General features: G+C 38.8%; 1 protein-coding gene across 1 annotated transcript in view; it reads right to left on the bottom strand.

Annotated features, from left to right (window-relative positions):
- Positions 1-22,644, bottom strand: part of LOC133638483 (matrix metalloproteinase-17-like) — a 178,242-nt gene that overhangs the window by 89,176 nt on the left and 66,422 nt on the right. The window contains exons 2-3 of the mRNA XM_062031147.1: positions 9,189-9,321; positions 1,170-1,305 (exon numbers count right to left, since the gene is read on the bottom strand). Of these exons, the coding sequence (XP_061887131.1) occupies positions 1,170-1,305; positions 9,189-9,321 (269 nt within the window). The remainder of the gene's footprint in view (positions 1-1,169; positions 1,306-9,188; positions 9,322-22,644) is intronic.

The raw sequence follows: 22,644 nt of genomic DNA, 5'->3' as shown, positions 1-22,644 counted from the left end.
TTTGTTCTGGCCTGAAATAAAATGGCCCTTTGAAACATATCTTTGTGTATTGTATGTAGACCACATTGCTTAGCAGAGTTCAGTGATGCAAATGCATGTCAAGTTGATCAACAGATTGTATTATTCTCCAGTGCAATAACAGTACTGAAATGAAGGCTAAAAGGGCATTAATGTGAGCTTTAAAAAAAAAGGAGAAAAAAATAAGTAACTAAATAGTTACTTTTCACAGTAACGCATTACTTTTTGGTGTAAGTAACTGAGTTACTTTTGAAATAAAGGAACTAGTAACTGTAACTTACAAGTTATTAGTTTTCAGTAATTAACCCAACACTGGATATAGAACGGTATTTTAAACAATGTGTTTAGTTCAAAGTCAACACCACATTACTGTTACTACCATCCATCCATCCATCCATCCATTTTCTACCGCTTGTCCCTTTCGGGGTTGCGGGAGCCTTTCTTAGCAGTGTTCTCAAATTACTTTTAAAAAGTAATTGTTTAAAGGTAGCTGTTACTTAACGAAAAAAGCTATTTAATCACTAATATAATTTCTTTTTGATACATGTAATTAATTACTAGACAAAAAAGTTTACGTGTTACCTAAAAAAATATGCAGCGTGTGTGTGCGTACCTTTAAAAGGCAGTGTCTGTTGCCAAGAGACGTGCGACATGTGACATGAGCCAGGGTTTCACTGTCTTTGTTAGCTTTAGCAGTTAGCAGTGCAGCGGCGGTTTGTCGGCTATAATGACTGTTCTGTTTAATCTTTTCTCCGGTTTGTGTTACCTCTGGTTAGTAAAAAGGAGGCGCCCGCCCGGCCGGCTGAGCACCTCGGCGGCGGCACGTCAAAACTGGTCGCTAACGGCTGTAACAAGGGCACATCAAAAGATATGGCGGTGTTGTCTCAAATACCGGTATTAACTATAGTACTAATAAATTGGCCCCCCTTAGTGCAAACTACTCATGGAAGACAGGTATCCTTGCTACCCCTATAGCCACATTTCCACCTAAGCATCAGTAATTTTAACATCATCCTTCAGATGAGGCCTGATTACCACCCACTGCTAAAGCACCGGTCATACTCAGGACTGCTAGAGAGAATAGCTTGCAGCTCAAACAGCAGGTGCAAAACTGTTGCTACGGCCACTTCTTTCATCCCATTGATACCTACCTCCAGGATAAGTGCCTCTTTTTCCATTTGTTGGGGGGCGTCAGACTTCGTTTTCTGCGGCCTGGGGTGACTTCAGCCTCAGAGACATCTGGCAGAGAACATCTGGGTGTTTTCATTAGACCCAACGTGGCTTGATCTGTAGAGAAAACTTGATTGTGTGAGAGATTTCATAATAATCCCAGGTTAGTTTTGACATATAGTTTTTAGCAAGTTTCCTTAAAGTGAATCCTATGGTGTCCTTAAAGTGAATCCTATGGTGCCTCCTATGAAGTCTTCAAGTGAGCTCCATTTTGCCTCATTTGCATTAAGACACAATTATTCGACTATCAGTTCAACACAAAATGACAAGTTGCTTAAAAATAGCAACCGATTCCAAAAACTGGTCTTAGCATTGTGTTGCAGACATACTGTATGTACATCTCACTGAAATATTGATGCAACAAAAAAACACTCAGATGACATCAGAGCAATTATTTTCATTAAAAACAGAAAACTTGTTGGAATTCCTAACTAGTGATAATAGTTGAACTGTTTGTGTGTTTTGTAGAGGACCAGAAAACCAGTGGTGGAATTACTTGGTTTTTAATGTTCACTGTAGTGATAGCCTACACAGTTGTTTTCCATTTGTAAAAATGTAAAATAAAATAATAATAATATATCGCACTTTTCTATTATTAGATACTCAAAGCGCTCACAGAGCCTGGTGGTGGTAAGCTACATGTGTAGCCACAGCAAATCAATCCAGGATGCAAACGAGGGCTGGTGAATATGGAGCAAAACTGATATCGCTGTATTTTCAGGCTGTATCGCAGTATACGATATAGACAGTGTTGAGACTAACGCGTTACTTTGTAACACGTTACTGTCACGCCGTTATTTTCGGCGATAACTAGTAGTCTAACGCGTAATTTTTTATATTCAGTAACTCAGTTACCGTTACTACATGATGCGTTACTGCGTTATTTTACGTTATTTTTTATGTAGTATCGACTAAAAACAGAAGGTCTGAGTGTGTTTTATTGGAGAGTTGCAGTGTTGTCATTCTGAATCTTATTGTGTCACAACGGGGAGAAGAGAAGAGGCGCGCTCTGTGTGTGTCTGGGTGTGGGTGTGGGGAGAGGGGAAGGGGAGGGCGTGGCCTGTCTGTGTTTACTAACAAGACATCATGGCGCAGCCGCAGTTGAGTTTCTTAACATGGAGATATTCTCACTACTTTTCTTTTCTCGAGCACAAAGACAATACAATTTTAGTTAAACGTAAGTTGTGTCTTGGATCAAAGATCCCATCTACTGCCCAAAACAGCAATTCAAATCTGCTGAAACAGCTACAAAAGCAACATGCTTCGACGAAGCTAGTAAAGAGAGACACACACGCCGATGCCACTTCACCTTCACGGATATATGATAGAAGTCACAATCAGATCTGTGTGATGACAATCACGTTATACAGTATGTTAGATCATTTTTTAAATGTCTAGAAACACAGTGGATCCTCGATTTAAGAACGTCTCATCACAAACTTTTCGATTTACGGACCACCTATCTGATAAAAATACGCTTAGGTGTATGAACCTTTTCTCCGTGTACAAACGTTTCATCCACGTATTGTGTGCCTCGGAGTGCAGAATTTTTGTGCCCAGCAGCACATCCATTTTGGACGGATTGATCGATCTTCGGTGCTCATTGATTGTCAAGTGTTAGCTACTCTGCTCACAGCATCCCACTCCATTCCAAAAAGATTAACCAACAAGGTAATGTGAATTAGATGTTTGTATTTATTTGTAATCATTGTAGCGACCTAGCTGTTAAAATTGAGTAGTTTTGTGATTTCAAACTGTGAGTGCACCACAGGGCTAGTGACAGAATGTGCGTGTGTGTGTGTGTGTGTGTGTGTGTGTGTGTGTGTGTGTGTGTGTGTGCGTGTCGCCAGAAAATGAGGACAGTTCAGATATTTATTGTTTTTATTAAATAGAAGTTGATCCATCATTACCTCGTCATATTTGTTTGATATACAGTATTGTATAGCCTAGGGCTGGGCGGTATGGCTGAAAAATGTATCACGATCGATCGATATCGATAATTATTTATACATTCCATGATTTATTTAAGCCTGCCAATAAATACAGTAAAACAATTTCCAACTTACCAAGGGTGCTATATTTATCAGTGAAGAGGGTGTCTGGTAGTCAGGTCGGATGAGCGCAGCTAAGGTAATAAAATATTTTAAATAGAATTGAAGGTAGTTGCCGATTTGAGACACTAGATGGCAGTAGTGTATAAGCTACTGAACACTACACAGAGTAGTTTGGGAAGCTACTCATTAAACCGACACATTGGAAGTGTCAAGATGTCTGGATTACAACCAACAAAATGAGTGTGCGAGTGGCTTTGTGAAACACGTCTTGCTTCATAATTTCTGGTTTCTTGCGACCGAAAAATATAAAGATATATTGAATATTGTATCGGCGCAGCCCTAGTATAGCACTTTATATAGTGTTCAAAGTGTACACACTTTTATTAAAATATGGACTTTTGTGAAGGCTGGAACCTATTATTCATATTTATATTGTTTCTTATGAAGACATTTGCTAAAATAAATGTTTTCTAATAACGAACACTGTTCAAGTAAAATTGAGGTTCCACTGTATCAGATTAAATATTAAAGATTAAAGTACCAATGATTGTCACACACACACTAGATGTGGTGAAATTTGTCCTCTGCATTTGTCCCATCCCCTTGGGGAGCAGTGGGCAGCAGCGGCGCCACGCCCGGGAATCATTTTGGTGATTTAACCCCCAACTCCAACCCTATGTTACTGAGTCCCACGACTATGTCCTGCCATGTTGCATTGAATTGATTTCAGTAGTCTGCGATGAGGTGGCGACTTGTACAGGGTGTACCACGCCTTCCGCCCGAATGCAGCTGTGATAGGCTCCAGCACCCCCTGCGACCCCGAAAGGGACAAGCGGTAGAAAATGGATGGATGGATGGATGGATGATTTCAGTAGTTATGTGTTGTATGTGTTTTATGTTGCACGATTGCATCAAGAAAAATTCCTGGTTTGTGAACCCGTTCTCAAACAATGGCAATAAAAACTATTCTGATTCTGAGTTGCACTGAACAATCATGCTGCATTCGGACCTCTAGGAAGTAGGCATATCTGATGTTGAACTTACAAAGTCAGAGTAATTTCTACATTGTCACATTTACAATTACTAGTCCTTTCTTTTGTATTGCATGTGAAGGTGGGATCTCATTAAATAAATGACTTCTTTATTTTGACTTTATTTTGTAGTCTTTATATTGCTTTCTAATATGAAAGGTGGTGTTTAGCTAATGCAACTGTCGCAATGAAGCCAGCTACGCTACAAAAGTGACCGTGTGTGCCTATTTATGTCGGTGCTCGTCAGCCCAATGTTGTCAAGAAACAATATTATAGAAATTAAAATGTAATATGTTTGCAGTAGTAGCTGAATTTACGAGTTAATGAGGACTTCGGGCTGAGCATGGTTGGTGCAAGGCGTGGTTAGCGGGGGCTGCATGAAAATGTGACCTTTTTCATATTTTATTGGTACCTTTTACTAACTCCAGCCGTCAATACTACCATACTTTTTACTGGCCTGTCGTGGGTAGATTTTCTTTGTGGACTGCGCCTGTGAGTTCCACGATGTCTGGCCGAGGGATATCAGACAAGCCTTGTGCGTTTCTGGATCCAGATATCATGGAGGAGTCAGCTGTTGATTTGGCACTTTGAAAGTGGATAAGTCAGCAGATGGACGAAATGTGAGCCAACATGCACAACAATCTTAAATCCGTTGTGAGAGGAGAGATGACGGCAGTATGAAGCCATTTGAGAGCATTCTCTCGTCCTATAGCGGGGCCATTGCTTGCCTGGAGCTTGCAGGTAAAGCTAATGCTAACGAGCTAACCGAACTCCGTACTAGTGTCAACAAGCTCCCTAAAAAATGCGATGATCTGGAGGACCGTTCGAGGTGGAATAATGTTTGAGTGGTGGGCCTCCTTGAGCGCTGTGAGGGCCCTCATCCGACTGAGTTCACCCCTCAATTCTTGCAGGAGGTCCTGAAACATGACAAACCCATGCGGGACCGTGCTCACCGGATCCTTCATGCTAGGCTGTTCTAGGAGTGAATTTATTTTAAGTCCTGAACCAGATTCTAGCAAGGGTAGGTGAGGCTTCTTCGCTATCCTATATGGGCATTAGGATTTCAATTTTCCTGATTTCACCTTGGGTCAGAGGCGAGCTGCCTTTGCTGCAGTGAAGAAAAGGCTACATTCATGTCCCAATGTGAAGTTTGGACTTCTCTTTCCGGCAACGTTGCGGATCACTTTATCAAACGGCCAGACGCACAGATTTGCGGCGGGCTTTGTGGACAAAAACAATCTAGGCCCCCGCCATTTTGGAGCTAGAGAACTACAAATACTAGAAGCGTGAGATATTTCGCCTTTTTTGATCAATTATGTTCAACATTATTCAGATTGTATAGTTCCTGTGCTTTTGGAAGTATTTTTTAAATTATCTTACTGACTAATTTACGGGTTTCTTCTTCATATATATTTGCACATTCGATTGAAGGAATAGGTTTTGATAGTAAGCTGTAATTAAACAGCCTTTTTTCATTTTATTCAAACATTTACCTTAGTGCACTATTTAATTTTTGTTTTCTTTGCATTAGTCAAGCTTATTTTTGTTTTATTTTTACCACAGACTTGCATTGTTGTATACTGTATATGTGATGTTTGCATCTTTTTGCTATGACACAGCCTAATCTAACAGCGACGTCCGGCAGGTGCGGCATAAGGTTCACCAGTTTTAATTGCAGAGAGCTTCTTAATAATCCTATAAAATCATTATCTCCGTCCTTCTGATCACTTAAGGCTGAGGAAAGGATGGATAGGACAGACTTACCACTCTTCATTTACGGGCAAATCTAGGGGAGTTGCTATTTTGCTGCATAAATCTGTTCCTTTTGTACATTGGAATAGTATTTCTGATCCCAATGGGAGGTATGTTATCGTCACTGGCCAAATTTCTAACACCCCAGTAGCCCTCGTAAATGTTTATGCTACCAACCATGACAATGACACTTTTTTCAAACGTCTTTTTCTGAATCTCCCTGACTTGTCAATGTACTATTTAATACTAGGAGGAGACTTTAACTGATAATCTACTGCTATACAAAATGTACAACGATTCCTCTAAAGTACATCCAAGTTGCATTTATAGGGACATAAAATGGTTGCAGAAGTGATGTACTTACTTTTGTGAGCTACTGTGCAAGACTAAATTGTTTGAGGGTTTTCCCTGAAAGACTTACCGTATTTTTCGGACTATAAGGCACACTTAAAATCCTTTCATTTTCTCAAAACTCGTCAGTGTGCCTTATAACCCGGTGCGCCTAATGTACGGAATAATTTTGGTTGTGCTTACCTACCTTGAAGCTATTTTATTTGGTAAATGGTGAAAAGATGTGACCAGTAGATAGCAGTCAAACATAAGAAACTGCAATTACTCAAGTAAACAACACCAACATTTTATATGTTCCATTGAAAATGTAGAACATTACACAAGGCGCTCAAAAATCTATCAAAATATTTTTGTACAACTTTGGTAAGCTATGAAGCCACACCGCTTAATGGATTGTACTGTGCTTCAACATACGAGTATTATTATGGTGTGTGTATTAGGTAAGACATATCTGGCGTTTTGTTTCGCAATATTATGCAAAAGCAACTTTTCTTACCTTGTGGTACCTGCTGATCTGTATTTGGGATCTGTATATGTCCTGAAAATTTGCACGAGTCCGCCTTTGTAGTCGTTGGCGACGCAGTAGTTTCTTATTTTTCTCTATCTTCCATTTATGGGACATTCATCCTCCACTGTTGCCATTTCTAATACAAAGTAGAGTCACGTTCTTACTTATATTTGTCAGTGAACTCGCCATGAAAGCGCTAATACATACATAGTGTTGTAACGATACCAATATTTTGGTACCGGTACTAAAATGATTTTTGTACTTTTCGGTAATTTTCTAAATAAAGAGGACCACAAAAAATTGCATTATTGGCTTTATTTTAACAAAAAATCTTAGGGTACATTAAAAATATGTTTCTTTTTGCAGTTAAGTCCTTAAATAAAATAGTGAACATACTAGACAACTTGTCTTTTAGTAGTAAGTAAACAAACAAAGGCTCCTAATTAGTCTGCTGACATAGGCAGTAACATATTGTGTCATTTATCATTCTATTATTTTGTCAACATTATTAAGGACAAGTGGTAGAAAATGTATTATTAATCTACTTGTTCATTTACTGTTAATATCTACTTACTTTCTGTTTTAAGATGTTCTATCTACACTTCTGTAAAAATGTAATACGGTAATCACTTATTTTTCTGTTGTTTGATACGTTACATTAGTTTTGGATGATACCACAAATTTGGGTATCAATCCGATACCAAGTAGTTACAGGATTATACATTGGTCATATTCAAAGTCCTCAAGTGTCCAGGGACATATTTCCTGAGTTTATAAACATAATATACATTAAAAAAAAACGAAAGAAGATGTTGTGATGCCAAAAAATATTGACGTAATCATAGTAGTATCGACTAGATACGTGCCTGCACTTGATATCATTACATTGGATGTTAGGTGTAGATCCACCCATGGCGTTTGTTTACATTTTGATGCCGGTGAGCTACGGTGTGTAGTGAAGCATGTTTAGCTATTCCTCATCCTGCAGGGATGATACTTGTAAGAAACATACTTTATTTGTTGCCATGGAGACCAGGATTAGTGATTTAGAAGTAGCTAAAACACTGCAGACGGCGGATGGACGTTAGCCGCTAGCCATGTCTTAAAGCACCTCTTCCTGAGGGCATTTCTGTGTTATAACTTCACCTTTATCTTTAGTTTTCAGACCAAAATGCGTTCATTCTCCCTTTTCTGTCTACACACTGTGTCTGTTTATAAGTACTCCGTGATTGTGTGCCGCCGAACATGCTTCTGCTCGTAAACCAGCAATGTCACGACGTGACTTCAACGCGGGCGCAGGACCGGTACGTTTCAGAGACGGTATCGTACCGAAATGATTCATTAGTATCGCGGTACTCTAATACTAATACCGGTACACCGTACAACCCTAATACCGGTGTAGTAAGTTTACATGATTCACCCAAGGAACTTTAGTTATTAGAGAGTTCCGGTCGGACGGTTTTTCACAGGACACATTACCGGCGTCGTCGTTGCACTAGTGAGCCACTGATGAGGAGATGCTATTACAACCTTTATTTAACCAGATAAGAAACCCATTGAGATCAAGATCTCTTTCACAAGGGTGATCTGGCCAAGAGGTCAACAGCACATGTCACAGAGCAGTTTCAGAAAAGTAATACGTTAAGACATACATTTTAAAATGCATAAAAAAGAACTGTAAAACAATAAAGATTTACACCTTTTAAAAACACAGGCACTGTGCAACTGCTCTCGCTGTCTGTCCCTCAGGATAGAACGTAAGGCTCCAAATGGAAGTAGTTCAGATAGTTTCAGTTTCGTAAATGCTGCTCCGTTATTTATTTAAGTAAAGTCTGAATGTCATTAAAACAGTTAGCTCCATCTTTTGACAGTTCTTCAACTCCCGTCCTTGCACGCTACACTGGTAGAACAAAGATGACGGAGGAAAGACGCTGCCGAAGGTAAGCCACGTAAATAAGACCGCCACAAAACGTCTCATCCTGAAGCGACTGTCAGAAAGCGGCTTCAAGATGATCTGTAAAACATAATCTATGCAACATTTTGACCAAAAAACCACCATTACATGTTATGTAGACCACAAGGAAGTGTTTTCAATTTAGAAAAAAAAATAATAATATGACCTCTTTAATGCGCCCTATAATCCGGTGCGCCTTTTGTATGAAAATAGATCTGACTAGACCCGCTCATCGGTAGTGCGCTTTATAATCCGGTGCGCCCTATGGTTGGGAAAATACGGTAACTTACCAAAGACTCCAGTCTCCTCAAGCCCTCCAAACTTCTGCATGGCTTTGATGGCATTGGTCAGTGCCTCCTTGGTCTGAAGTTGGCCAGTCACAGGGTCAGGTGGTGGGAGGTAACCAAATTTGCCAAGCCAGTCCTGAAGGGGAATTGATAAATTTTGTAAAAATTTAAAATGACAAATTACACAATACACTACTAGTTCCTGTTCACAAATTACAAGCTTACCACACAAAGTTATACCCCTTTTTTGAAGATTTGGTCAACGTTAGTAGTATTAGGGTAAGATAATGCCGAACATACTTCTCAATGACATTTTGAAATGGCAAGCCTTGCTATAAAAATTACATATTCACGAGAGAATGTTAAAAAGCAAGGCAGTTGTGCTTAACCTCTTGCTGTTTCGACTTATTTTTCTACTACTATCATGTGATATTGTGCCATGCTCTATTTGTGTTTCTAGGCGTGTTAAATGTCAATGGAAAGCCAAGTTTGCCCTAATTTGACTGATATACATTATTCTAGGAAATAATTATAAACGCAGGCTGTGTGATCAGAAATGTTAGACTCACAGTATTCAAAAATGCACAAAAATAAGGTCCTGTTATGTTGCAGTGGTCCAGTGAAAGTAAATAGTCCACACTAAACATTGCTGCACACGTTCATCATTTTTGTCACATACGCACATTTCCCACATATTATTGATAGTGAATCCGGTTTACCATGGATGCATTAACAAATACAGGCTACTCAATGAACTCTAAACCTTTGAGTGGCACCACGCCAAACCCAATGGACAACTGTTTAGCCTGTCTGCAGTGAGACAACAAACTTATGTGAAAATAACTGAAAAACACTGTCCTCAAGTCTCCAAATGGAAAACCAGATTTTAACTTTAATACTAATTTTTTGTAGTTTTATTGTCAAATTTTACATGGCATAGGTAAAATTATGGCCCATGCTGTGTTTTTCACTCCATACCACCAAACTAAATGTTATGAATGTTTTTGAAAAGATTCAATGTATTTAAACTCCCATTCCTAAAGGCTGGTACACATGAAGATATTCTAAATCTCAAAATATTTCAATCTGTTACAGACCGCACACATTAAGATAAAAAAATCATGCATTTAGCAATTAAATTGTTAAGTGTGTGTTGTGCTCGGGTAAAATCAACACAACCATGCTGTCCCACCACAGACCCCAGACTCTAGTTCTCCAATTCTGAGGGCCGTATTTATCAAGCTTCTTAGAATTACTACTAAGAAGTCTGCTAAGAGTTGACTTAAGAGTAAATAAATTATTCGCTGAAAGCTGCACTTAAAAGTTAGTTATCAAGTGTCTTACTCACACTTTCAGCGAAGTGTAGGACTGAATCTTAAGTGTCACACTCAGAGCTGAATTACGACATTACTATGTGCCGTAAACGGAATTTTAGGTGACGTAATTTCTGTGTCCATAGAAATGACCAATCACGGAAGGGAATCCCTTGTCTAAGAATAAAGAAATATCTTAGAAATATTTAAGTGGACAATGGGAGTGTATATTTTGACACTAAACTACAAAATAATACAAAACAAACAATATTGGCAATGAATCAAAAATAAATGTTTCCTTTTTGTTGCACCTTTCCTGCTTCCTGCTCCCAGACCGTAGTCGAAGAGCGCAGGGGAGACACTTCTCCAGGGCTGATGTATGCTCGGGGCAACACCCTTCACTTTACCCGGCAGTGGGTCTCCACAGCGGACGACTTTAGGGTGAATGATGAGTCCGGTGATTAGTTGCAAATCTTGCTTTATTTATTGCTTGCACACAGCCAATCCAACACAAGACAAACTAGTCCCCGCCCGCACTCACGCTACCGCTCCCTCTCTTCTCTCGCCCACACACTCACTGACGTCACTCACCTCACATGCTTTCACCTATTAAAGGGCCACACACACACACACACACACATACGCTACTCTCATAACATTTTCTTTCCAATTCATTAATTAGGCAACTAATTTGAAACTGGTGTGGGTGGCTCTATATATACTAGCCCACTGCAGCCACATGCAGAAATCAACATGGAATCGAAAATGATTAAATCTGTGACAAAAATAATACCCGCTCTGTCTAAACGATACCGTTTGATCAGCTGCTCGTCATCAAACAAAGCCAGGACATCCTTCCGCTGCCTGAACGTCCGCGCACGTCTCTCTCGCCTCAGTGCCATCCCCTGCTGGCAACTCCTAACCTCTTAGGACACCTCTGAAGGTCTCTTAAATATCGTGGAGAGTAGGAGTGATTCTTAGACTTAAGAAAGTTGATAAATAGCTTTTATTCTTAAGTTTGAGAGTAGGACTAAATTTCGCAAATTCTCAGGACTTAAGTGTAAAATGGCACTCTAAGACGCTTGATAAATACGGCCCCTGAACTCTAATGTGAACAATCATGATCTACAGGGGTGCATATCGATCTAGGTGTCGATAACATCGATACCAAGGTTGGTATTAACATCAGATCGACAATAGCGTGGTGGGATCAATACTTTGTACTACTGTATAAACATCCATAAAATTACTCTAGTTTCCTCTCAGAATAAATGCATCTCTTCTAGTCAGTCAGTGCAAACAGTGTTGTATTTTTTTTTTTTTTACAAATATCTGCACGTCATGTTTTTTTTTGTGGTTTTGTTTACATTTTAAAATACATGTTTTTGTTACATTGTAATTTTTTTGTTATTTTGTGACTTTTTTCCTCAAAGTATTACATAGTTTTGAAATTGTTGTATTGAGTTTTATATTTTTATTTGCAGAACATGTTTTTCCTGTGATCTTATAATCAACTAACAAGATGCAAAATCACAAAATAACTCAATGATAGTGACGTTTCAAGTCAAAATGTCGGTATCAGTTTTGGCAATACAAACACTGTATTTACTTGGTATCTGATCGATAACAACATTCACAGTCTCGCCCACCGCTAGTAATTTTTAACAGAATCAAAGAAGCAGCAGCATACCAACAAACCACTGTAGCAACGGGCAAAAACAGGCAATATAGCATAGGACAAAGGAGAGGAGAGAATGATGATGAGTTTGGGACAATTTTTTTAAAGAAAAGTCCCAAACTAAAAAAAAGGACAGGGAATAGTCATGGAAATAGCATGAACACAGATTTTATAATCTATTTAAGAAGCTACAGTTTAGTACTTTCTCAACAAAGTAGACACACTGCTTTTTGTTACCTTCTTCATTGGCAACTTTCTGTACTTTGCCACAAATCACGCAACCATGACTAAGGAGGTGCCGGGGTTCCACACAGACAAAGAGTTTTGGTTGTATTATACACATGTTCAATATTTACGACTGTTTTGGAGCCAATTATCGGGACAAATTCACACTTAACACACCTCAGACCAGACGATCTTATAAGACAATATATAAGAGGTATTTGCTGTCACACGATTGTCTTAATGTATGTAGCCCACTTTAGACGATTGTGACTGCTGGAGAGAAAAATATATCTTGTTAGTTTTCATAAGAGCCAAAAGCCATGCCTCTAATTAAAATTGTTCAAAAACAGTTTTAGATTAACTTTTGGTATGACTATTTTAAGTGTTCTAGTCAAAAAATATCAAAATGCTTAGGGGTTAAGAAGTAAACAAACCTAAATTAAAAAGAGTTGGAGTTCAAGTTTAAGTCACAAATGCACATCCTCTCCCTGGTAATACAGAATAGCGCACTGGTAATGGATTATCAATCTTCTTCCAAAATAAAGGGGAAAGTCATGTGTTGAAATGACTATCAAAGGACATACATAGTGTTGCTCCTGCTGGGTTGTTGCCATTCACTAATCCTGGACTCCTGGCCCGTCTCCTGGTATCTCTTCCAAGCTTTTGACAATTTTCTGGGATACACAACAAACCTCAGTGTACTGATGTGCAGTTATAAGGATTTGAGCTACCTAAGCGACTTCTGTGGGCTGCAGATAAGGCATCATGCTACCTCTAGTGGTATGCAAAGCTGGTCAGGAATTAGGGAAAGGGAAATACTCTGTGGCAGCCACCTATAAACTGTCTCATGATAGGAGTTCTCCTGCTAATTTGTCTTTCAAACTTGTTTTATATTACTGCTTATCCCATTCTGGTATGGCGGAGGAAACTGGAGCCTAGCCCAGCTGAACTGGTCGCCAGTCAACCACAACACACACAAAGACAGTTTGCATATTATTTTCATACACTGGCATTGTACCTACACTAAACAGTAACGCTTCAAAGTCCTCTTTTGAACATAAAAAAGGGAAATTGCATCCCTTTCCAATTAGTATAAAGGTCAGATAAGTGTGGATGACACAGCAGACATATGATTAAATATGGTTTTGGTACACTTTGCGGGTGCAAACACTTTTGGGACACTTATCTTTATTGATTTTTTCTCCACTTAGCCTTTAATTGTATTAAGCGTCCACGAGATTGATCTTAGCCTCATCTGCTGGTTGGTGAGTTCTTTCGAGGCAAGGTCACAGTGTGTGAAGGTGCATAGTGTTTTATCTCCTCTGCTGATGCGCTTCAGGGAGGGCCATCCACTCATTTTTAAACTAACACTTTGAGCTTTGAGAGGCTACTGTGTGTTTATTTGTTGACTCATTGGTGACAAGTAATCTGTTCTCACATTCGCCACTGGTACAAGGCACTAGACACTAATTTTGAGGTCAGTTTTGACTGATAAAGGCCATAATGGACAGGAGGTCAATTTTCTGCTATCCGCAGATTACTTTCAGACAGATTTAAAAGGATGTTCACACTTTATATAATTGGTGTTTTGGATAACCCAACAAAAGTGCAATGCTGATGCAGACACCTATGATGGCGTCAAACAGGAATGGGTACCAAAACTCAGTTTAACGATGGCTCTGGTGCCGGCGTAACGGTCGTAACCAGACTAAAAGTGTCTATGTGCTTGCATGCCAATACAACCAACTCCCACTAATTATGCGCTGTCTTGCAACTTTGTCCGATGCCTGCAACTTCCCTGCACATTTTGGCTAATCAGCAAAAATGTTCACCAATCAAATCTGTTTCTGAGAGGCGCTGAAACGCACAACTCAACTGTCTAATTAAAACGTACGTTTGTCACTTGTGTAGATGTGTAACTTGATATTTATTGATCAAACAACACAATTGTCATCCTCCTGGATAGCTCAAACCTACTTCCGGATCCTGTCTACAGCGCTAATCCTCTGGGTAAGGTAGTATATAAACATTTAGCAACACACCGGCTTCCTCACTTGCTAGTTTATATGAATTCATATGTTTATGATTTTTTTAATCCAGGGTAAGACAATTAAGAACATATTTTCAATTGCAATGTTGACCTGGCAAAGAGGCAGCATTTACATGACCGAGATGTTGAAATGTGATGATAATCTTTCATCATCTCTCATCCACCAACAAAAATTACAGTTATAGCACGGTCTCAACAGTTCACAAATTTGCTTAATGTACGTAATTGTAAATGTGATGGAACCTAAGTGAATGTTTAAGATGTTTTTTATGCGTAAATAGACATAATGCAAAGAATGTCTGCAGACAGAGCGGACAGTGGACAATAAGGAAACCTTTAGTGGTGTTTATTTCTAAAATTATTATTGAACATTACTAATATTAGTTATAATGAATAAAAACCAGTACAGTAATTTTGACAATGAGTTCTGGGTATGTGCTTTTACTGCCATTTAGCATCCAATTTTAAGTCTGCGGTATAAAGAGTCAATATGCAGTATTTGTTTTCCAGTTTTTATTGATATCTTGTGCTTTTTGAGGTTATAAGGAACACTTAAACATTGTTAACAATTACATAAAATAACAAGATGATTCAATGTTATTAAACAATAATTCTTAAAACATTGCGGTTTTTGCCGCAACTTTCTGAAAAATCTGCCGTTACTTCAGGCATTTTAGGCTGCAACAATCACAAAAAAAGCCAGCGAAACTGTAATGTGGTGCTGAAATAATGCAGACTCACCTCAATGTGTGTAACACTGGGCAGATAATGTAGGCGGTACACGCAAAATCCTAATTTAAATAGGGCGGGCTTTGCACCTGTTATCAATTGTACACACGGTATATCTCACGCAACACAGCCACTGACAGTACACATAATGTTATAGTTGCTCAAGCTGTTTAATGCCTGTTATTTGGATCTTAGAAAATCACGGCCAAAGCGTGGCACGGCTGAACTCCGCCAAACATCAGCAGTGACGACACGGACAAGTTCCTGTGGTGAAATTGTGCGCAAGTCAATGTGGAATAAATTCTACAACAAAACAGCAGAAGATCCAACTAAATAAGGATAAGAGGGAGGACTTGCTTGGATTTATCGTGTTTTTCAGATGTTTGTGCTTTTAACATTGGCAAGTAACCCATTAATAAATATGCAGCCTTTTATTCTGAAAACCATTTGGATTTGTTTTGTCTTGATCTTTGTTACCACTTTATGACACTAATAAATGAACAAGCACACTCAAAAGGATTTAGAATGGTAACAGTTCCTATAAAATTCATAAATCAGATGGTATCCAAGGTTCTGCGGGTATGATTTTTAAAGCAATCAACATACATTTCCAAGAGGGCCTGTATTTCCATCGAAACAAAAACTATCCCATGGTAACGGCAAAAGGAATGTTACAGGTTAGAGAAAGCACATATTTTTACCATACAACAGTATCTTGAGTCTCTGTCACTCCTTAACGAGCAAACACATGCTCCCTTGTGAACATTGGGCTATGAAAACCAGCATCAAATTACCAGGGACACGCACACCGCACAGATGTATTCACATGTGCAGACCTAATTCTGGCATTACGTAGGTTCTGCGGGCTTTGACACACTCCCATTCTGAGCTACTGTATTTGGATGTGAAGATTTTGCTACCCGGTAATCCTGAACACAGGTCCCTGTAATCCTTTAATACTGAAAGGTTTGGCATCAAAGCTGTAATGTATTCAGAAACGGGGAGTGAAATAACGAATCACAAGGCAATAAATAGTTATTAAAATCATGGCTTTTCTAACACCTCATTGGAGTAAATTGTCCTTATAGTTTGGTGCCTATTTTTCAACTGTAGCATGCAGCTGTGTGTAGTAAAAAGGGTCACTGAAGAATTGTACTGTTGAAATGCATTTGCATATGTATACAGCTTTAAATCCACGAAGCAGTCACATCTGACATCGCCCACACTAAACCTAATTAAATCACCTTTTGCATTACATGATTATCGGTGTAGCTGAGGTTGAATCACAGTACTGGAATTTCCTCTACAAGAAATCTATTTGTTCAATGTGGTGAAAAATGGAGCTGGAGAAGAAATCATAGCTTTGTGTGAGAGACACACTGATTAATGTGAGTGCTGATGCATCAGTGTAATATTTGAAACGGGAGATAGCGAAGCAGAGCGTGGGAGTGACAGAAAAGCACAGCGGGCGATGCCTGCAATGATATTTATATTTTGGACTGAATAACCTATTGTAATTTTTGCTTACTTTTTTGGTAGTTGCTAAGGGAATTCATCTAAACTTTGGTTGAACCAAAACCTCCCCACTGGGTGGAACAATGGTGATGGTGCTGAGGAAACAAAAGTTGAATGATCACCAAAGTTGTGAGACTCTAAGAATCTATGCAAAAGGGAAAAGACAATTTCATTGAGTTAGTAAAAACAGGTGGTGGGTTTAAGAGGGAAATGTCAAGTGATTCCTTGATTTATATTTCCCACAACGGGGTACTTAAAGGGCCAATGTTGAGAGTTAAAGGTTCATTTTAGGAGATAAATATATTTTATATAATGCGGCTACATTCGACATAACAATCCAGGGAAAAGCAGGGTTTGTTTGTAAGGACTCAGATGGATAATTGAGCGGTACGATTCTGGGAACAACATTTCTTGCTTAGAATAAATGACCATTGCCTGGTCCGATTTCTTTTCAACAGAGGACCCCAGTGTGTGGAGATGGCTGTGTAGTTCAACAGCATAATGCTGCAACATCTCCCCATAGTCCAGCCAATTGATGGAACACACAACCCTCGCTGATGCAGTCCAAATAGTCGACGATTCACAGAAGAATATTTCAGTGTTGGGAGAATGTTTCTACGAAGGGGACGTAATTGAGGCTTGTCGGGACGGAGTTATTTCTTGAATCTAGGGATGCAAAAAATGTCATATCATAGTTATCTTCAACAACATTATCATTATTATCGTAGTACAGACACTGCAATCTTTTGACCAAGATATTTTAAAAATAAAGATAAACTATTATACATAGACACACTTTTAAAACCCACTATTTTGCATGTCTTGTTTCTTTCGCTTCACTGATAGTTTTAACGTCTTAGTATTTTTATCTGTTTTAATGGCTAAGCTTTTATTATTTTAAACATTGGTTTGCACTGTAGCATTTTTTGATTAATTTAAATGAAAGTTGGGTAAAAAATTAAATCTATTATTATTATTCATTGTTCATGGCGAGCGATGTTGTGTCCTACTCTGTTCAGCGATCCTTGAACACACCGTAAAAATACCTCCGTCTCGTAGAGAACGATCTGTTCTAAGAGAGCACAGCTTGTTGGTTGAACGTGCACAATTGTAAACCTTAGTTGTTTGGACAGCAAAGTGTTTATATTAGTTTAAGTTTGCATTTAAGCTAGTAAACTAGTCAGTCTGTGAGTTTATCAAAAGCGCAGTTATCTTTTTTTTTTCGATAATTTTAATTCAAAACGGTAATACTAAGTACATTTTATCGCAATTATCATTAATACCGTTTAGGTTGTATGCTATTTCTTACTTTAATCCAAGAGTAGAAACAATAATACTGTTTATCGATAGGGATGATGTTTGATAAGAAATTATCGAGTTTGAGCCCATTATCGAATCCTCTTATCGAACCGATTGCTTATCGATTCTCTTATTGAATCCAGATAGGTTGTTGTATATGGAAAAAAAACACACAATATTTGGTTTAACAAAAGCTCACTTTTATTATATAAGAAAAAAATGTAATCAAATAAATAAATAAATATTGACTGTTACACCCCTAAAAAATAAAATAAAATAAATAAATATTGACTGTTGTTACCCAAAGTATATTAAGTGGGATTTTTCAGAAAAACAAATATATACAGTAACACAAAAACAACCTGTCTCTGTGAACACTATAAGTGTATAAATAATAATATAGTGTTAAATAAAATCAGTCCCTTGGGCACAAAACTGAAAATAATACAGCTCTCCAAAAAGTGCACTCCTGCTGCTATTGGAACATACTAACTACATCTATTGGAACATACTAACTACAGCTATTGGAACATACTAACTACAGCTATTGGAACATACTAACTACACACACTATGACACAAAGAACGCAACAGTCATCAATCAACAATTCTTCTTAAAAAAAATTAGCATGTCTGCTTTTTCTGGATCAAGTCTGACCCTCTCTTCGCTAATCGTGTCACCATCGGTCGAAAAAACACGTTCACTTGGAGTGGAACTAGCTTGGACACACAGATATGTTTGAGCAAGATCATATAGGAGGGGCAGAGTGTCTCTCTTACCAAACCACCAAATGGCAGTGTTGGGCTGCATGTTGGTGCGAGGAAGGCCTCTGTACACCTGTATTTCCTGGTCTACTCTGTCTGGGATGCTCCTCTGTTTCATGGGCTGCAGTTCACTATCGTCTTCCGCTGGAAACAGGTCATCCAAGCAGGGAGCCTTCTTCTTCTTCACAGCAGGTGGACTCTGGCTGTCATCATCTGAAAAAGGATAAGTTTATAACGTTAACATTATCTTAATTCACATCTTCATTTCAAAAATGAATAAAGCAAAATACGTCCTGGGCCAAAAATCCCTTCACATTCTCTACTGCTCGCTAGTATCACCATATCTGAGTTATTGTGCAGAAATGTGGGGAAATAACTACAAATGTGCGCTACATTCGTTAACCGTGTTACAAAAAAGATCAATTAGACTGATACATAATGTTGGATATAGAGAACATACAAACACTTTATTTATTGAGTCAAAAATATAAAAGTTCGATGATTTGGTAAAATTGCAAAGAGCTAAAATTATGTACAAAGCAAACTATAGCCTGCTACCAAAGAGTGTACAACAATTCTTCTCAACTGAAGAGGAGAAATATAACCTTAGAGGAAAATGTAATTTAAAACATTTGTATGCACGTACAACACTTAGAACCTTTAGCATATCTGTATGTGGAATTAAATGATGGAATGGATTAAGTAAAGAAGTTAAACATTGTACTGATATGATCCAGTTCAAGAGGTTGTTCAAATGAATAGTGCTTACAAAGTACAAAGAAGAAGAATTATGACAAATACTTTCAACCTTATTGAAAATAAGATATTCTTCATCTCAGTATATCAATAATGACTGAATTAATTAATTACATATTACGAAACTGTTGTATATACTAATTCACCGATATTTTATTATAAAAAGGTCAGTAAATGATGTATATATTTGTAAACGCTATGAAGTGGGAAAGGGGTAGGATTAAATAAGCTTTACTTCTTCCTACTCCTGTAAAGTGAAATGATATGAAACTGTGATGTAAAATACTGTAAGTGTGTTCATGTTCCAAATAAACGAAAGGAATAAAGAAAGCACTAATTTATTAGACAGACTTGCAAACGCTGTAGGCTACAAGATACCGTTAACGTTATTAGACACATACAAAAAGGCTAACGTTAACGTTACCGTTAGCCACTGACTATGCTTAGGTAACGTTAATCTAGCTAACAATACTGCAGTCCTGGTTGACATAAGAGGTAACGTTACTATAAGTGAGCAGATATGGAAATTAACCGGCAACAGTTAACGTTAGTTACTCACCTCCGTCACCGCCACTGTAACTGGGACTGGGGCAGCTGGTTGAAGCAGAAAAAGAGGGGCGTTCTTCGTTGTCTCTGTCGCTGCTTCTGTCTTCGACACGGTTCTCGAACTGTCAGGTTATGCGCAGCCTGAACATGTTTGAACATGCTTGTTGTGCTTCCCCCCTTACACGAGAGCGAAGCCTGGCAATAATTGCATATTGCCGTTTCCTCGTTGTATTTTTTTGTGAAATGAAGCCATGCCTTGGAGCGCTTTTTCCGGTCCATAGTTTTTCCTGCTTTCCCTATCTGCGCCTAATGACTGAGCTACGTGACGTCATTTCTTGTGATGTCCCACGGGGCATTTCTTGCGGGACAGGATTTGTTCCCAGGGATTTAAATAAAGAACCAACTCTTTTTCTTTACTATAGTGGCCTCGATAACGGGTGCCGGTTCTCAAAAAGGGATTTGAGTCCATGGAATCGGTTCTTTTCTTATCCAACAACCGGGAGAACCGGTTTCGAACATCATCCCTATTTATCGACAATAATTTGTTGGAAAATATATCATCCAGCAAAATGTGTTACCGGCCCAAGGATCTCCTAACTTTCTTTGGCCCCATGGTAGGTTCAACGTAGCATCTGCTAGCGTTAGCTGTAGAGAGCTGACTAGCCCAGTTTGTAGCAGCCCTAAGCAACCTACAAGCAACGGTGAACCGGTTGAGACGCATAATAGATTTAGCCCTTGAGCTAGTCCTACACTCCAGTCTACCGGGCACCGCACCTTAGTCATAGGGGACTCCATCACCCGAAACATACAGCTTAGCAAACCAGCCATAATTAAGAGTATTCCCAGGGCTAGAGCACATGACATTGAAGCTAATCTCAGGGAGCTAACTCGCAACAGGCCTAGTAAACACGCACGACAGGCTAATCGCACCACTAGCGATGCAAACAGTTGTACACGTTGGCTCCAATGACACTAGGATGAGACAGTCAGAGATTACAAAGAGGAACACAGTTAGGATGTGTAATGTTGCTAGAAAGATGTCCAGGCATAGTGTACTTGTCTCTGGCCCCCTGCCTGCGAGAAGCAATGATGAGAGGTGTAGCAGATTAGTCTCGCTTAGCAAGTGGCTGCCTAGTTTTTGTAGAGAACAGGGACTAACGTTTATTGATAATTGGCCCTCTTTCTGGGGCAAACTTGGCTTGCTGATGAGGGACGGCCTTCACCCTAACCAAGAAGGCGCCATCACTGTATCTAGCAACATAGATTACTGGTTAAATTACACTTTACTAACTACACTAGAGCAAGCTCAGACACAGGCAATTACACTGTCTGTTAGTACGGATGAGGAGTCAGTTAAGCTAGAGCTAACCAGCGCAAGGCTGGAAAATTCCTGCACACATAGCATTTCTCCTAGAATAATACACAACTCAGATAATGTTTTTTCTGTAGTGACTGTGCCAGAGGGGAATATGCATTCTACTGAGGTGGCAAATTATGACACGTTCAATTTATCACAGCACCAAGCAAACAATCTGAAGATCCCCACCGTATCAATTCCTAGATATGATCGAAATTATTTAAGGCGCACTACACAGTTAAACGTAACGTTATTAATATCATTACTACAGATAACATTAACAAAAATTCCTCCAAGCAGCCCACTACCTATAATATGGGCTTTTTAAACGTTAGATCATTGTTTCCCAAAACGTTATTAGTTAAAGAGGTCAATAGAGACACCAATCTTAACGTCATTGGTCTCAGCGAAACCTGGCTCAAACCAAATGAATGTTTCCTGCTTAACGAGGCAGATGACTATGAATTTCTTTAATAAGAAAATTTAACTCATTAGAAAAAAGATTAAAGACAACGCGTCCCAGCTAAAACTGGGTTCTATTAACACTGATACACATGTATATACGACGGATATTGCCCTTCAAAATAGTCTCTCTCTTTTTGAAGAAATAACAGAGGAACTCCTGTGACTTGTAAATGGGGCAAAACAAACAACATGTTTACTTGACCCACTTCCTGGGAAACTTATCAAGGAGCTGTTTGTAATATTAGGACCCATCAGTGCTAAATATTATAAACTTATCACTTTTGTCTGGCAATGTTCCCCATAGCATTTAAAAAAGTGGTTATTCATCCACTGCTCAAAAACCTAACCTCGATACTGACCTCATGGTAAACTACCTTTATCTCGAAAATCCTCGAAAAAATTGTTGCACAGCAGCTAAATGAACACTTAGCGTCTAACAGTCTCTGTGAACCCTTTCAGTCCAGTTTGAGGGCAAATAACTATACGGAGACAGCCCTCGAAAAAATGACTAATGATCTATTGCTAACTATGGATGCTGATGCATCATCCATGTTGCTGCTACTTGAGGTTAGCGCTGTTGTCGATACCATCGATCATAACATTTTATTAGAACGTATCAAAACATGGATTGGTATGTCAGACTTAGCCTTTTTTTGGTTGAACTCCTATCTTACTGACAGGATGCAGTGCGTTTCCCATAATAACAATGTTACCTCGGAGAATGTTACGGTAACGTGCGGAGTTCCACAGGGTTCAGTTCTT

Source organism: Entelurus aequoreus, linkage group LG21, assembly GCF_033978785.1.
Source record: "Entelurus aequoreus isolate RoL-2023_Sb linkage group LG21, RoL_Eaeq_v1.1, whole genome shotgun sequence".
Taxonomy (NCBI): domain Eukaryota; kingdom Metazoa; phylum Chordata; class Actinopteri; order Syngnathiformes; family Syngnathidae; genus Entelurus; species Entelurus aequoreus.
The sequence above is the reverse complement of the archived record's forward strand: the minus strand, read 5'-3'. Positions and strand labels throughout refer to the sequence as shown.